The sequence below is a fragment of the Oncorhynchus masou genome, chromosome 6 (genome assembly GCF_036934945.1).
Source record: "Oncorhynchus masou masou isolate Uvic2021 chromosome 6, UVic_Omas_1.1, whole genome shotgun sequence".
NCBI classification, from domain to species: Eukaryota; Metazoa; Chordata; class Actinopteri; order Salmoniformes; family Salmonidae; genus Oncorhynchus; species Oncorhynchus masou.
In genome coordinates, this window is record NC_088217.1 from 5,588,182 (window position 1) to 5,606,362 (window position 18,181).

Consider the following 18,181-nt stretch of genomic DNA (forward strand, 5'->3'; position numbering starts at 1 on the left):
ACATAATCTACCTCCTGCATTAACCTGTTACAGTACATAATATACCTCCTGCATTAACCTGTTACAGTACATAATCTACCTCCTGCATTAACCTGTTACAGTACATAATCTACCTCCTGCACTAACCTGTTACAGTACATACTCAACCTCCTGCTCTAACCTGTTACAGTACATAATCTACCTCCTGCATTAACCTGTTACAGTACATAATCTACCTCCTGCATTAACCTGTTACAGTACATAATCTACCTCCTGCTCTAACCTGTTACAGTACATAATCTACCTCCTGCTCTAACCTGTTACAGTACATAATCTACCTCCTGCTCTAACCTGTTACAGTACATAATCTACCTCCTGCTCTAACCTGTTACAGTACATAATCTACCTCCTGCACTAACCTGTTACAGTACATAATCTACCTCCTGCTCTAACCTGTTACAGTACATAATCTACCTCCTGCACTAACCTGTTACAGTACATCCTGTACTAACCTGTTACAGTACATAATCTACCTCCTGCATTAACCTGTTACAGTACATAATATACCTCCTGCTCTAACCTGTTACAGTACATAATCTACCTCCTGCTCTAACCTGTTACAGTACATAATCTACCTCCTGCACTAACCTGTTACAGTACATAACATACCTCCTGCACTAACCTGTTACAGTACATAACATAGCTCCTGCACTAACCTAACCACTAACCTTTATAAAACACTGTATCTACTTACTCTCAGTGTCATGCCATAATATCCCTTTACTGATTTATAACACTGTATCTACTTACTCTTTGTAATACTACATCTAATAAAATTTAAAATCTGATTTAAATACATTTGTTTGAAATAATTCATCTGTATAAATATATATATATATATATATATATATATATATATATATATATATATATATATATATTAAATACAAATATTTCCCCCATAAAAAAAATATACATGATGAAAGCAGACGTTATAATCTATAGTTCTTTATTTACTTCTGCAGATAACATATATGGCAATCATGCTTTTTCATATAACACCATCTAACGACATGTATTATATATTGTACATAGAATATTTTACATTAGGCCCATGAGACTGGTAGAAATATACAAAACAAGATTCTTTGACTAGACAAGTGTATCTATGATTTAATTATTCTACTATTATTGTTATTGCCATCTATTATTTTTTTTTACATTTCAGAAAGATATATATAATATAAGATATATGTGCTTTAGTTTCTGAAATAATCCTATTATTGCAGAAAACAGCAAATAATAGCAGATTTTTTTCAACATTTAGACAAAAAAAACTCATCTGGACATTCACAGTTACATGTATAACACAGTAGAGTTTTACAACATCATTTAAGACAGAAAACTGCAGTAACTTTATACAAAATTAATGGGAACCTTAATTCATTGCACATTTTAGTTTTATATTCTTTGCAGAGACTAAAATGACTCATTTAAACCAGATCCTTGTCATTTGTCGCTGCCATGGAAACAAATTAGTTTAATATTTATAGAAATACAACTTTGATAATTTGTTTGGATTACTATATAATCGGTCTATATATGTATATGTATATATACAGTACTAATCGGTCTACACAGTGGGGAGAACAAGTATTTGATACACTGCCGATTTTGCAGGTTTTTCTACTTACAAAGCACGTAGAGGTCTGTAATTTTTTTTATCATAGGTACACTACAATTGTGAGAGACGGAATCTAAAACAAAAATCCAGAAAATCACATTGAATGAATTTTAACTAATTATTTGCATTTGCCCCACTGTATATGTATATGTATATATACAGTACTAATCAACAGTTTGGACAAATCTACTCATTTCAGGGTTTTTTCTTTATTTGACTATTTTCTACATTGTAGAATAAAAGTGAAGACATCAACACTATGAAATAACACATATGGAATCATGTAGTAACCAAAAAAAGTAACCAAAAAAGTGTTAAACAAATATATAAGCAGTCACCCTTCGCCTTGGCATTCTCTCAACCAATTTCACCTGGAATGATTTTCCAACCTTCTTGAAGTTCCCACATATGCTGAGCACTTGTTGGCTTCTTTTCCTTCACTCCGTGGTCAAACTCCTCCCAAATCATCTCAGTTTGGTTACTACATGATTCCATATGTGTTACTTCATAGTTTTGATGTCTTCACTATTATTATACAATGTAAAAAATAAAGAAAACCTTTGAATGAGTAGATGTGTGCAAATTTTTGATTGATACTATATATGTTTATTTATTGAAAAACAACTTGATAATTAATGTTTCCTTTTTCAAAAAAAGAAAAAGAAAAGTATAATTTCAGTAGTAATATTGGCCTGTGTTTTCGGACCAGGGTAGGTTGTGGTCCATCTATAACGCTTCATAGGAAACCTGCACAGTCAGACTAGGACTAGAATGATTGACTAACAACAGACGACTGGCTATCATCTCAGTAGTTTCATCAGATATTTTGGTCACTTTTCACGACTGTTCCTGAGGTCTGGACTAATGTGGGAAACAAGTTGGAAGTTAAACAGTATCTCTGGATTGTTAGAAGGAATTGTCATGCAGTCACTGCTCAAATGCTACTTCTGTGATAATAATGCTAATAGTACTGTGTTATCTGGATTGACGGGATGGGAGGGATATGTCTCATGTCAATAGGTTGGTAATCGTGTTTGTTTTTTTATAGACATGTGTATGATTTTGGTCCATCTCACTCTTTACATAGAACACATCCTACAAAATGATTCTTTAAAAAAAAGAAGAAAAAAAAAGTTATTGTTCTTTAGAAAACAAAGATACAATTGTAACAGTCTCTGGTACGATAATGTTAATCTGCATTTTGTAATAGTCATACCGAATGGGAAGCTTTGAGATCCACACTGGCCTTTGTGCTTTTCAAATGGTTGCTCCGGGAAAATAAGTAAGGGGTAAAAATGGCCGGATCTTGGAAAACAGTGATAATATTATATACATAGATATGTAGATTTGGCCTTTCAGGTTGCACTTTTCCGTAATGGTCATTGCTTATAATCGGTCAATATTCAATTCCACTATGCATCTTTCATCTTGCATTCATTTCACTACTTTCTGTAACACATTCCATTCCTTTTTCTATATTTCTTTTAAAATACAAACACATATGAATTATAATCTATATATCACCTTTTTACAATACTTGTATTTTTAATAGATTAATTTAAGTAAATATCTTAAATTAGCACAGTAGTGTTGAATCATATTGGGCCTCCAAAATTTAAATTATAATTCAAATTACAGTAATTTTCTAGGTAATAATTTCAGAAAAGACTAAAATGTTTTGCATATGAAATAGAACCGTTGACAATAACATCATGCATGTCCTGTAACATAGCCTTTCTTCATTCTGATCTGGCTAGTTAATCTACTTTACCTTTCTTCTTTCTGTTTTACTCCTTTTTTTTTTTACAAACCAACAAAAAGAAAATAAATTTTAAAAAAAGAAAAGAAAAAAGAAAACAAAATAGTAATCAGGTTGGTCACGTGTTTCCCCTGGAGGTAGGTGATTAGATATCAGACATCGAAGTCTTTTTTGTTTTTGCATCTCAAATAGAACACTTTTCCCTATGTAGTGCCATTTGACCAGGGCCCATAGGGACTAGGGTTCCATTTGACCAGGGCCCAGAGGGACTAGGGTACCATTTGACCAGGGCCCAGAGGGACTAGGGTACCATTTGACCAGGGCCCAGAGGGAATAGGGTACCATTTGACCAGGGCCCAGAGGGAATAGGGTACCATTTGACCAGGGCCCAGAGGGACTAGGGTACCATTTGACCAGGGCCCAGAGGGACTAGGGTACCATTTGACCAGGGCCCAGAGGGAATAGGGTTCCATTTGACCAGGGCCCAGAGGGAATAGGGTACCATTTGACCAGGGCCCAGAGGGAATAGGGTACCATTTGACCAGGGCCCAGAGGGAATAGGGTACCATTTGACCAGGGCCCAGAGGGACTAGGGTACCATTTGACCAGGGCCCAGAGGCAATAGGGTACCATTTGACCAGGGCCCAGAGGGACTAGGGTACCATTTGACCAGGGCCCAGAGGGAATAGGGTACTATTTGACCAGGGCCCAGAGAGACTAGGGTACCATTTGACCAGGACCCAGAGGGAATAGGGTTCCATTTGACCAGGGCCCAGAGGGAATAGGGTACCATTTGACCAGGGCCCAGAGGGAATAGGGTACCATTTGACCAGGGCCCAGAGGGACTAGGGTACCATTTGACCAGGGCCCATAGGGAATAGGGTACCATTTGACCAGGGCCCAGAGGGAATAGGGTACCATTTGACCAGGGCCCATAGGGAATAGGGTACCATTTGACCAGGGCCCAGAAGGACTAGTACCTATATGAAACACTTATCTATATTGGCCCTGGTCAAAAGTAGTGTAACTACATAGGTAATTGTGTGCCATTTGAGACGAATCCCTTGGTTGCGTTTCACCTTGATTACGTTGTTTTCTGCAGAGAGTTTGCCTCGAGGGTTTAGGATGTAACAAGGTTTAGATGTAAGCCTCTTCAGTGGCCAGGTTCTCTGCTTCCGCTGCAGTCTGCTCAGGGCCGTTCTCCTGGCGTTCTCCTTTCACCATCATCGGGGGCTGGATCATTATCCGCAGACGCTGCAATGTGCGAGAGAACGATACATTTTTTTTTTAAACGCCCGTTGTGCTGGATTCTTTAGGCTTTCACATTGTCAAGTGACAACGTTGCCACGCCGTCTGCAAACGCTGCAAAAGAAACGATACACTTCAACAACAACAAAACATTCAGTCTGCTTGTTGACATTTGTAGCTCTTTCCTGCAGTCAAATTATCTAGTGGCCTCATGGGTGGAATGTTATTCATATTTTTTTCCCAGAATTTAATAAGGAAGAAAAACGATTTCCAAAAAAGACGCAAAAAATCCAGTGTTTCTATGTCAAACGGTGTTGTTATATTTCAGCTTTCTGTGATGTATATAAAGTGTAATATTGGGAGGCACGCTCCAAAATTGAATACATTTCAACTCTGTATCTGACATGGTACAGGTATCATCTTCTTTTTTTTAGGCACATAAACCATGTGTAGATTTGTTTAGGACTACCAAGAAACACTCTGCGTGACCCTGATTTAGCCCACTGCAGTAAATTCAGCTTTCACATTGCCACCATCAAATATCTTGTTATTATGCTATACATTGTATCATGATGCACTAGATAGCTAGCTGTCTCAGTGTCTGCGAGAACCTACTTCCATCTGTTGTTTGACACATACTAATCAAGTGAACTGATTGCTACAATTTAGGCAATCACAAGACTCCACTGACTGACACAAAAGGGGCTGATCAGCCTTTCACTGCAAGCTGCAGCTGAACAGTGATCACGTGACTGACCGGCCTCATACTCCTCTCTGTGACCTTTTTCAACTGAACATCTATGTCTATGTCTATCTGTCTGTCTATGTCTCTTACTCTATGTCTGTCTATGTCTCTGTTTATGTCTATTTCTCTCTGTCTATGTCTACATGTCTATTTCTATATCTATGTCTATTTCTCTGTCTATTTTTCCATGTGTATTTCCCTGTCTGTCGATTTCCCTGTCTATTTCTCTATGACTATTTATATAGCTATGTTTATTTCTATGTATATTTCTGTCTATTTCTATGTATAATTCTATGTCTATTTCTATGTATATTTCTCAGTCTATTTCTCTGTCTATTTCTCTGTCTGTTCCTATGTCAATGTTTATTTCTGTCTATTCCTATGTCAATGTTTATTTCTGTCTATTTCTCTGTCTGTTCCTATATCAATGTTTATTTCTGTCTATGTCTATGTCTATTTCTGTCTATTTCTCTGTCTATTCCTATGTCAATGTTTATTTCTGTCTATGTCTATGTCTAATTCTATGTCTAATTCTATGTCTATTTCTGTCTATTTCTCTGTCTATTTCTGTCTATTTCTGTCTATTCCTATGTCAATGTTTATTTCTGTCTATTTCTCTGTCTGTTCCTATGTCAATGTTTATTTCTGTCTATTTCTATGTCTAATTCTATGTCTATTTCTATGTATATTTCTCTGTCTATTTCTCTGTCTATTTCTCTGTCTATTCCTATGTCAATGTTTATTTCTGTCTATTTCTCTGTCTGTTCCTATGTCAATGTTTATTTCTGTCTATTTCTATGTCTAATTCTATTTCTATTTCTATGTCTATTTCTGTCTATTTCTCTGTCTATTTCTCTGTCTATTCCTATGTCAATGTTTATTTCTGTCTATTTCTCTGTCTGTTCCTATGTCAATGTTTACATTTACATTTAAGTCATTTAGCAGACGCTCTTATCCAGAGCGACTTACAAATTGGTGAATTCACCTTCTCAGTCTATTTCTCTGTCTATTCCTATGGCAATGTTTATTTCTGTCTATTCCTATGTAAATGTTTATTTCTGTCTATTTCTCTGTCTATTTCTCTGTCTATTTCTCTGTCTATTTCTCTGTCTATTTCTATGTCTATTTCTCTGTCTATTTCTCGGTCTATTTCTATGTCTATTTCTGTCTATTTCTCTGTCTATTCCTATGTCAATGTTTATTTCTGTCTATTTCTATGTCGATTTCTATGTCTATTTCTGTCTATTTCTATGTCAATATCTATTTCGATGTCAATTTCTATGTCTATTTCGCTATGTTTAATTCTGTCTATTTCAACGGTGCATTCGGAAAGTATTCAGACCCCTTGACTCTTTCCACATTTTGTAATGTTTCAGGCTTATTCTAAATGGATGAAATAATCTTTTCCTCATCCATCTGCACACTATACCCCATAATGACAAAGCGAAAACAGGTTTTTAGACATTTTTGTAAATGTATTTCAAATAAAAAAACGTAAAGATAAGAGCGTCTGCTAAATGACTTAAATGTAATGTAAAGACCTTATTTACATAAGTATTCAGACCCTTTTGCTATGAGACTAAATTGATCTCAGGTGCATCCTGTTTCCCATTGATCATCATTGAGATGTTTCTACAACGTGGTTGGAGTCCACCTTTGGTCAATTCAATTGATTGGACATGGTTTGGAAAGGCACACATCTGTCTCTATAAGGACCCACAGTTGATAGCGCATGTCAGAGCAAAGACCAAACCATGAGGTTGAAGGAGTTGTCCGTAGAGCTCCGAGACAGGATTGTGTTGAGGCACAGATCTGGGAAGGGTACCAAAAAAAAGATTCTCTGGTCTGAAAATAGCTGTGCAGTGACGCTTGCCATCAAACCTGACAGAGCAGAATGGGAGAAACTCCCCAAATACAGGTGTGCAAAGCTTGTAGCGTCATACCCAAGAAGACTCGTGGCTGTAATCGCTGCCAAAGGTGCTTCAACAAATTACTGAGTAAAGGGTCTGAATACTTATGTAAATGTGATTTCAGTTTTTTTATTTTGTATAAATTTGCGAAAATTTCTAAACCTGTTTTTGCTTTGTCATTATGGGGTATTTTTTGGCAAGACCTGAAAACGTCAATGATCAAAATCCAAGAATTTTGAAAAAGAATAATGGGCAAAGGGAGTAGGAAGCTCTTAGAGATTACCCAGAAAGAGTCACATCTGTCATCTCTGGCCAAAAGTGTTTCTTTAAATTATTGACTCAGGGGTGTGAATACTTATGTAAATGAGATATTTCTGTATTTCATTTTCAATAAATGTGCTGACATTTCTAAACATGTTTTCCATTTGTCCATGTGGGGTATTGTGTGTAGATGGGTGAAGGGAAAAAAAACAAGATATTTAATACATGTTGAATTCAAGCTGTAACACTACAAAACATGGAATAAGTCAAGGGGTTTGAATAATTGAAGAAGGCCCTGTATATGTCCAAGTCTAATGTCATGCTCAAGACATAACGCTCAAGCCATAATGGGAAACATTTGCTGTCCTCAAACTTGGCTTTTATTATGTCTGTGAGAAGGCGACGATTATTTATGCAGATTAAGATAAAAACAGTAATCGCCAGCAGCAATATTCCAAACTTGTTTTTGGATTAAGTGCCTTCCCATCGACTTAAAATACTACAAAATCCAAACTCTGCTGCAGGCCATTGGTCCTTCGAGCCGGATCTCTTTCAGAATCACATGTTATGGTTATTTTGGGAAGCTTTTTTGGATTTGTGAGGGCTGAGCTGTTTTGTGGACACAAAATGGCCACTCCATGACTCTGAATATAAAGTATGTGAGCTCTTGTAATGCCAGGATAGTGGGTTCGAATCCAGGGACACATTCCATGCCATTCTGTGCTAGCGAAACAGTCCTGTAGCCTAGCATCCATGCGAAATACAAAAAAATGTATGCATGACAAAATTGATTTGGATAAAAGTGTCTCTTTTTAAAAATCTTTACTAATGACAACTAAAAGTTACATCACTTCCGGTTAAAGCCACTGGCTTTGAATAAAAGCAGAATTTTTATGTATGTGGATAACTCAACACTATACACGTCAGCTACTACAGAGACTAAAATGACTGCAACGCTTAACAAAGAGCTGCTGTTAGTTTCAGAGTGGGTGGCAAGAAATGCACTTGTTCTAAATATTTCAAAAACTAAAAGCATTGAATTTGGGACTATTCATTCATTAAACCCTAAACCTCAACTAAATCTTGTAATGATTAATGTGGAAATTGAGCAAACTGAGGTAACTAAACTGCTTGGAGTAACCCTGGATTGTAAACTGTCATGGTCAAAACATATTGATAAAACAGTAGCTTAGATGGGGAGAAGTCTGTCCATAATAAAACACTGCTCTACCTTCTTAACAGCACTATCAACAAGGCAGGTCCTACAGGCCCTAGTTTCTACCTTCTTAACAACACTATCAACAAGGCAGGTTCTACAGGCCCTAGTTTTGTCACACCTGGACTATTGTCCAGTTGTGTGGTCTGGTGCCACAAAGAGGGACTTTACACTTGTCTCAGAACAGGGCAGCACGGCTGGCCCTTAAATGTACACAGAGAGCTAATATTAATAATATGCATGTCAATCTCACATGGCTCAAAGTGGAGGAGAGATTAAACAGACAGCTCGGTGCATTCAACATGTCAATACCTCTCACAAATACAAGTATTAATGAATCCAAACTACTGGCACACAGCTCGAACACCCATGCATATCCCACAAGACATGCCAGGACAGCGGAGTCAATCACCACCTTCCGGAGACACCTGAAACCCCACCTCTTCAAGGAATACCTAGGATAGGATAAGTAATCCTTCTCATCCCCCCCCCCTTAAATGATTTAGATGCACTATTGTAAAGTGGCTGTTCCACTGGATGTCAGAAGGTGAATTCACCAATTTGTAAGTCGCTCTGGATAAGAGCGTCTGCTAAATGACTTAAATGTAATGTAAATGTAATGTCTCTTCACAGTTTCCAAGTCCAGAAAAGACTATGGGAGGTGCACAGTACTACATAGAGCCATGACCACATAAAGTAACTCATGCAAGCAGTACAATCAGATTTATAAAAACAGATAAAAATACACCTTATGGAACAGCGGGGACTGTGAAGAGACACAAACACAGACACATACCCATGCTAACACATACCCATGCTAACACATACCCATGCTAACACATACCCATGCTAACACATACCCATGCTAACACACGCACTCTACACACACGTCAACATGGATTTTGTATTGTAGATCTGTGGTAGTAGAGCAGTGGCCTGAGCTGCTGCTTTGGCAGGAACTAATGAAGATCCATAATAAACCCCAGGAAGAGTAACTGTTGCCTTGGCAGGAACTAATGGGGATCCATAATAAAGCCCAGGAAGAGTAACTGTTGCCTTGGCAGGAACTAATGGGGATCCATATTAAACCCCAGGAAGAGTAGCTGCTGCCTTGGCAGGAACTAATGGGGATCCATATTAACCCAGGAAGAGTAGCTGCTGCCTTGGCAGGAACTAATGGGGATCCATATTAACCCAGGAAGAGTAGCTGCTGCCTTGGCAGGAACTAATGGGGATCCATAATAAACACCAGGAAGAGTAGCTGCTGCCTCGGCAGGAACTAATGGGGATCCATAATAAACCCCAGGAAGAGCAGCTGCTGCCTTGGCAGGAACTAAAGGGGATCCATAATAAACACCAGGAAGAGTAGCTGCTGCCGTGGCAGGAACTAATGGGGATCCATATTAAACCCCAGGAAGAGTAGCTGCTGCCTTGGCAGGAACTAATGGGGCTCCATAATAAACCCCAGGAAGAGTAGCTGCTGCCTTGGCAGGAACTAATGGGGATCCGTAATAAACCACAGGAAGAGTAGCTGCTGCCTTGGCAGGAACTAATGGGGATCCATAATAAACCACAGGAAGAGTAGCTGCTGCCTTGGCAGAAACTAATGGGGATCCATAATAAAGCCCAGGAAGAGTAGCTGCTGCCTTGGCAGGAACTAATGGGGATCTGTAATAAACCCCAGGAAGAGTAGCTGCTGCCTTGGCAGGAACTAATGGGGATCCATAATAAACCCCAGAAAGAGTAGCTGCTGCCTTGGCAGGAACTAATGGGGATCCATAATAAACCCCAGGAAGAGTAGCTGCTGCTGTGGCAGGAACTAATGGGGATCCATAATAAACCCCAGGAAGAGTAGCTGCTGCTTTGGCAGGAGCTAATGGGGATCCATAATAAACCCCAGGAAGAATAGCTGCTGCCTTGGCAGGAACTAATGGGGATCCATAATAAAGCCCAGGAAGAGTAGCTGCTGCCTTGGCAGGAACTAATGGGGATCCATAATAAACCCCAGGAAGAGTAGCTGCTGCCTCGGCAGGAACTAATGGGGATCCATAATAAACCCCAGGAAGAGTAGCTGCTGCCTTGTCAGGAACTAATGGGGATCCATAATAAACCCCAGGAAGAGTAGCTGCTGCCTCGGCAGGAACTAATGGGGATCCATAATAAACCCCAGGAAGAGTAGCTGCTGCCTTGGCAGGAACTAATGGGGATCCATAATAAACCCCAGGAAGAGTAGCTGCTGCCTTGGCAGGAACTAATGGGGATCCATAATAAACCCCAGGAAGAGTAGCTGCTGCCTTGGCAGGAACTAATGGGGATCCATAATAAAGCCCAGGAAGAGTAGCTGCTGCCTTGGCAGGAACTAATGGGGATCCATAATAAAGCCCAGGAAGAGTAGCTGCTGCCTTGGCAGGAACTAATGGGGCTCCATATTAAACCCCAGGAAGAGTAGCTGCTGCCTTGGCAGGAACTAATGGGGATCCATAATCAATACAATATATATATATAGTGATTGTCAGCATCTGAGGTAGACAGAAGGTGATGTGTTACCTCTTTGTAATCCCCCTTGAGGTTGAGGAACATATAGATCATGTAGCCAGGTATCAGGAGCATGGAGGACAACGCCATGCACCAGCCTACTCCCTGTCCCCAGGCCGGGAACACGTAGTTGTTCATGGTGAGAGGAACCATCTGGACAGCACTGAACAGGAACACTCCCTGGAAGAGAAGACAGAAGAACAACCTGGTCACAAAACAACGGAAGCCTTAGTGCTTTATTAGGTTTATTGTCCTCTATATTGTTCATATATCCTCGTATTTTAAATGATCTACTAAATTCAAATCAATCAATCGACCTGGTTACATCCCAGGAAGCCTTAGTGCTTTGTTATGTTTATTGTCCTCTATATTGTTTATGTATCCTCGTATTTTAAATGATCTACTAAATTCAAATCAATCAATCGACCTGGTTACATCCCAGGAAGCCTTAGTGCTTTATTGTGTTTATTGTCCTCTATATTGTTCATGTATCCTCGTATTTTAAATGATCTACTAAATTCAAATCAATCAATCGACCTGGTTACATCCCAGGAAGCCTTAGTGCTTTATTGTGTTTATTGTCCTCTATATTGTTCATGTATCCTCGTATTTTAAATGATCTACTAAATTCAAATCAATCAATCGACCTGGTTACATCCCAGGAAGCCTTAGTGCTTTATTGTGTTTATTGTCCTCTATATTGTTCATGTATCCTCGTATTTTAAATGATCTACTAAATTCAAATCAATCAATCGACCTGGTTACATCCCAGGAAGCCTTAGTGCTTTATTGTGTTTATTGTCCTCTATATTGTTCATGTATCCTCGTATTTTAAATGATCTACTAAATTCAAATCAATCAATCGACCTGGTTACATCCCAGACACAAACCAAAATCGAGCTGTGTTTTTTCTCTATACGTCGGACAGAACGGCAGCTGGGGTGGTGATGTGTGTCTCTCTGTTAACAACAGCTGGTGCACCATCTCTAATATTACGGAAGTAATTGAAGTTCCCCTCGCCTGAGTTAGAATACCTCACGATGAGCTGTAAACCATTTATGAAAAAAATGTATCTATAATATTCTTAGCTGTCTATTAACCACCACAAACCGATGCACTAAGACCACATTCAATGAGCTTTTATTGGGCCATAAGCAAAGAAGAAAATAATCACAGAGAGGCGGCGCCCATAGTGGACCGTGATTTTAATGCAGGAAAACTGAAATTCGTTTTACCTCATTTCTACCAGGTGAAAAAAACTCTAGATCCCCTTCACTCCACACACAGAGATGTATACAAAGCTCACCGTCCATTTGACAAATCTAACTAGTTTCAACTGTTCTTCCAGTGGCTATGGAACCCTGACCAGTTCACGTGCTATCTGACCCAGACCTGCTGTTTTCAACTCTCTAGAGACAGCAGGAGCGGTAGAGATACTCTGAATGATCGGCTATGGAGCCCTGACCTGTTCACCAGACGTGCTACCTGTCCCAGACCTGCTGTTTTCAACTCTCTAGAGACAGCAGGAGCGGTAGAGATACTCTAAATGATCTGCTATGAAAAGCCAACTGACGTTTACTCCTGAGGTGTTGACCTGTCGCACCCTCGACATCCACTGTGATTATTATTATTTGACCCTGCTGGTCATCTATGAACATTTGGTACCTCTCTTGGTTTTGCTCATTTAGGCTGGGTTTCTGTACAGCACTTTGAGATATCAGCTGATCTAAGAAGGGCTTCATAAATAAATTTGATTTGATTTTGATTTGATGAACTGTAGCAGGAAGTAGCAGTGACTCGCTCAATACAGATGAAGCGTATGCTAGGCTACAGGACTGTTTCGCACAGAATGGATTCATCTGATAACATTGAGGAGTTCACCACATCAGTCATCGGCTTCATTAATAAGTGCATCGACGACGTTGTTCCCACAGTGACCGTACGTACATATCCCAACCAGAAGCCATGGTTTACAGGCAACATCCGCAACTGAGCTAAAGGGTAGAGCTTCCTCTTACAAGGAGCGGGACACTAATCCGGACGCTCATAAGAAATCCTGCTACACCCTCCGAGGAACCATCAAACAGGCAAAGCTTCAATAAAGGACGGAGATCGAATCCTACTACTACACCAGCTCTGATGCTCGTCGGATGTGGCAGGGCTTGCAAACTATCACATATTACAAAGGGAAACTCAGCCTTGAGTTGCCCAGTGACATGAGCCTACCGGACGAGCTAAATGCCTTGCATGCTCGCTTCGAGGCAAGCAACACAGAACCATGCATGAGAGCATCAGCTGTTCTGGACGACTGTGTGATGACGCTCTCTGTAGCCAATGTGATTAAGAGGTTTTAACATTCACAAGACCGCAGAGCCAGACTGGTTACCAGCACGCATACTCAGAGCATGCGCTGACCAACTGGCAAGTATTTTCACTGACATTAAAACCTCTCCCTGTCTGAGTCTGTAATACCAACATGTTTCAAGCAGACCACCATAGTCCCTGTGCCCAAGAACACTAAGGTAACCTGTCTAAATGACTATCGCCCTGTAGCACTCACGTCTGCAGCCATGAAATGCTTTGAAAGGCTGATCATGACTCACATCAATACCATCATCCCAGAAACCTTAGACCCACACCGATTTGCATACCGCCCAAACAGATCCACCGATGACTCAATCTCAATTTCACTTCACACTGCCCTTTCCCACCTGGACAAAAGAAAAACCTACTTGAGAATGCTCTTCATTGACTACAGCTCAGCGTTCAACACCATAGTGCCCACAAAGCTCATCACTAAGCTAAGGACCCTGGGACTGAACACCTCCCTCTGCAACTGGATCCTGGACTTCCTGACGGGCTGCCCCAGGTGCTGAGGGTAGGCAACAACACATCCGACACGCTGACCCTCAACACGGGGGCCCCTCAGGTGTGCGTGCTTAGTCCCTTCCTGTACTCCCTGTTCACCCATGACTGCGTGGCCACACACGACTCCATCACCATCATTAAGTGTGCCAATGACCCGACGGTGGTGGGCCTCATTACCAATGACGATGAGACAGCCTATAGGGCGGAAGTCAGAGATCTGGCAGGTGATCGTGGACTACAGGAAAATGGGGGCCAAATAAAAAAATTGTATGGAGGGCATTAAAAGCCCTCCATACAATAACACCAGACAGACAGCTGTATTCAGTGTGGTAGTTGGCCAAAATTCATGAATTTACATTGATTTGTAGTGCTATGCTTTGAGAGGGAAGACAGAAGAAAGACAGAGACAGGGGAGGAGATATAGAGCGAAGGAGAGAGGGGGGAGGAAGAGAGAAAGGAAGATAGAGAAGGGGGAGGGAGAGAGAGAAGGAGGGAGAGGGGGAGGGAGAGAGAGAAGGAGAGAGGGGGAAGAGAGAGAAGGAGAGAGGGGGAAGGGAGAGAGAGAAGGAGAGAGGGGGAAGAGAGAGAGAAGGAGAGGGGGAAGAGAGAGAGAAGATAGAGGGGGAGGAAGAGAGAAAGAAGGAGAGAGAGGGGGTGAGAAGGAGAGAGAGGGGGAGAGGAAGGGAGAGAGAAGGAGAGAGAGGGGGGAGGAAGGAAGAGAGAAAAGGAGAGAGAGGGGGAGGAAGGAAGAGAGAAGGAGAGCGAGGGGGAGGAAGGAAGAGAGAAGGAGAGAGAAGGGGGAAGAGAGAGAGGAGATAGAGGGGGGAGGAAGAGAGCGAGAAGGAGAGAGATGGGGGTGAGAAGGAGAGAGGGGGTGAGAAGGAGAGAGAGGGGGAGAGGAAGGGAGAGAGGAGAGAGGAGAGAGGGGGACAAAGGAAGAGAGAAGGAGAGTGAGGGGGAGGAAGAGAGAAGGAGAGAAAAGGGGAGGAAGAGAGAGAGAAGGAGAGAGGAGGTGGAAAGAGAGGAAGAGAGAGAGGTGGAGGAAGGGAGAGAGGAAGAGAGAGAGGTACTTACAGCCACAATAAGAGGAGTGAACACGACCCAACAGAGCTTCCACCACAGGCAGGGCTTGTGACCAATCATCTCCTCAATGTTGGCAAGGAACTTATCGGCACCTACAACATAAATAAGACATTGTAGGTCAAAGGTCCTATGATGGAAGACAAGAAGCTGCACTCACTGGAAGCAGTCTTTAGATATGGAATTTGGTAGGAGTATCAGAAGCCCAGCACCCAAACCTTTTACCCAAAGACTATTACATTGAGTACACCCCAAAGACTATTATGTTGAGTACACCCCAAAGACTATTACGTTGAGAACACCCCAAAGACTATTACATTGAGAACACCTCAGTGACTATTACGTTGAGAACACCCCAAAGACTATTATATTGAGAACACCCCAAAGACTATTACATTGAGTACACCCCAAAGACTATTACGTTGAGAACACCTCAAAGACTATTACGTTGAGAACACCCCAAAGACTATTATGTTGAGAACACCCCAAAGACTATTACGTTGAGAACACCTCAGTGACTATTACATTGAGAACACCTCAGTGACTATTACGTTGAGAACACCTCAAAGACTATTACGTTGAGAACACCTCAAAGACTATTACGTTGAGAACACCTCAGTGACTATTACATTGAGAACACCTCAGTGACTATTACATTGAGAACACCTCAGTGACTATTACGTTGAGAACACCTCAAAGACTATTACATTGAGAACACCTCAAAGACAATTACGTTGAGAACACCTCAGTGACTATTACATTGAGAACACCTCAGTGACTATTACATTGAGAACACCACAGTGACTTTTACGTTGAGAACACCCCAAAGACTATTACATTAAGTACACCCCAAAGACTATTATGTTGAGAACACCTCAGTGACTATTACATTGAGAACACCTCAGTGACTATTACATTGAGAACACCCCAAAGACTATTACATTGAGAACACCCCAAAGACTATTACGTTGAGAACACCTCAGTGACTATTACATTGAGAACACCTCAGTGACTATTACATTGAGAACACCCCAAAGACTATTACATTGAGAACACCCCAATACTTTTACACACAGAATATTGAGTTGCGCCGGACAATTCTTTGTGAATCCTTGACACATCAGTCTGAAGACATTGTCATCTGTGTCAAGTTAGTGATGTCACCGTAGCTTTTATCAGGAAGTGATGTAACTGAAATCGCACAAACAGGAAGCGATGTCACTGACTTACCGTAGAACCAGGATATGGAGACGCACTCGAAGAAGACCAGGAAGAGCAGGCACATTCCGCTGGCTGAATAGTAGTCAAACAGTTTGAACACATACAGCCCACCCTATTGGACGAAACAGGAGAGGAGAGGAGAGGAGAGGAGAGGAGAGGAGAGGAGAGGAGAGGAGAGGAGAGGAGAGGAGAGGAGAGGAGAGTGTTAAAGACTCAATCATTTGTTTCCTAATTTATATAATACTCTTTGTTTTCATCATGGTGGAATAGAGCTGGTGGTGGAATAGAGCTGGTGGTGGAATAGAGCTGGTGGTGGAATAGAGTGGTGGTGGAATAGAACTGGTGGTGGAATAGAGCTGGTGGTGGAATAGAGCTGGTGGTGGAATAGAGCTGGTGGTGGAATAGAGCTGGTGGTGGCATAGAACTGGTGGTGGAATAGAGTGGTGGTGGAATAGAGCTGGTGGTGGAATAGAGCTGGTGGTGGCATAGAGCTGGTGGTGGAATAGAGCTGGTGGTGAAATAGAGTGGTGGAATAGAGCTGGTGGTGGAATAGAGTGGTGGAATAGAACTGGTGGTGGAATAGAACTGGTGGTGGAATAGAGCTGGTGGTGGAATAGAGCTAGTGGCATAGAGTGGTGGAATAGAGCTGGTGGTGGAATATAACTGGTGGTGGCATAGAGCTGGTGGTGGAATGGAGCTGGTGGTGGAATAGAGCTGGTGGTGGAATAAAGCTGGTGGTGGAATAGAACTGGTGGTGGAATAGAGCTGGTGGTGGAATAGAGCTGGTGGTGGAATAAAGCTGGTGGTGGAATAGAAATGGTGGTGGAATAGAGCTGGTGGTGGCATAGAGCTGGTGGTGGAATAGAACTGGTGGTGGAATAGAGCTGGTGGTGGAATAGAGCTGGTGGTGGAATAGAGCTGGTGGTGGAATAGAACTGGTGGTGTCATAGAGCTGGTGGTGGAATGGAGCTGGTGGTGGAATAGAAATGGTGGTGGAATAGAGCTGGTGGTGGAATAGAGCTGGTGGTGGCATAGAGTGGTGGAATAGAGCTGGTGGAGGAATAGAGCTGGTGGTGGAATAGAGCTGTTGGTGGAATAGAGCTGGTGGTGGAATAAAGCTGCTGGTGGAATAGAACTGGTGGTGGAATAGAGCTGGTGGAATAGAGCTGGTGGTGGAATAGAACTGGTGGTGGAATAGAGCTGGTGGTGGAATAGAGCTGGTGGTGGAATAGAGCTGGTGGTGGCATAGAGCTGGTGGTGGAATAGAGCTGGTGGTGGAATAGAGCTGGTGGTGGAATAGAGCTGGTGGTGGAATAGAACTGGTGGTGGAATAGAACTGGTGGTGGAATAGAGCTGGTGGTGGAATAGAACTGGTGGTGGAATAGAGCTGGTCATACGTATAACAACGAAGGCTGGGAAGTTCAGGGCTCAGGAGCCCAGCTCTAGTGCAGGGTGGAGGGTGTTGGGAGACGCTACACTGGACTGGTACTGCAGAGCTGGTACTGCTTGTGGAATTAGTTAGAATGAAGAAGTGGTAGCCTGATCAGATTCAAGATCAGTTACAGGATCAGATGCATGATCAGATACAAGATCAGATTTAGGAAGAACTTGTAAAGTAATGTGTTTGTACTGATGGAAAATGAACATGGATTCAATGATTATATATTAATTATGT

General features: G+C 41.5%; 1 protein-coding gene across 1 annotated transcript in view; it reads right to left on the bottom strand.

Moving 5' to 3' along the window:
- Window positions 1-971: 971 nt before the first annotated feature.
- slc6a1b (solute carrier family 6 member 1b) overlaps window positions 972-18,181 on the bottom strand; it is a 42,519-nt gene continuing 25,309 nt past the window's right edge. The window contains exons 12-15 of the mRNA XM_064967449.1: window positions 16,516-16,618; window positions 15,280-15,380; window positions 11,350-11,517; window positions 972-4,676 (exon numbers count right to left, since the gene is read on the bottom strand). Of these exons, the coding sequence (XP_064823521.1) occupies window positions 4,560-4,676; window positions 11,350-11,517; window positions 15,280-15,380; window positions 16,516-16,618 (489 nt within the window). The 3' untranslated portion in view covers window positions 972-4,559. The remainder of the gene's footprint in view (window positions 4,677-11,349; window positions 11,518-15,279; window positions 15,381-16,515; window positions 16,619-18,181) is intronic.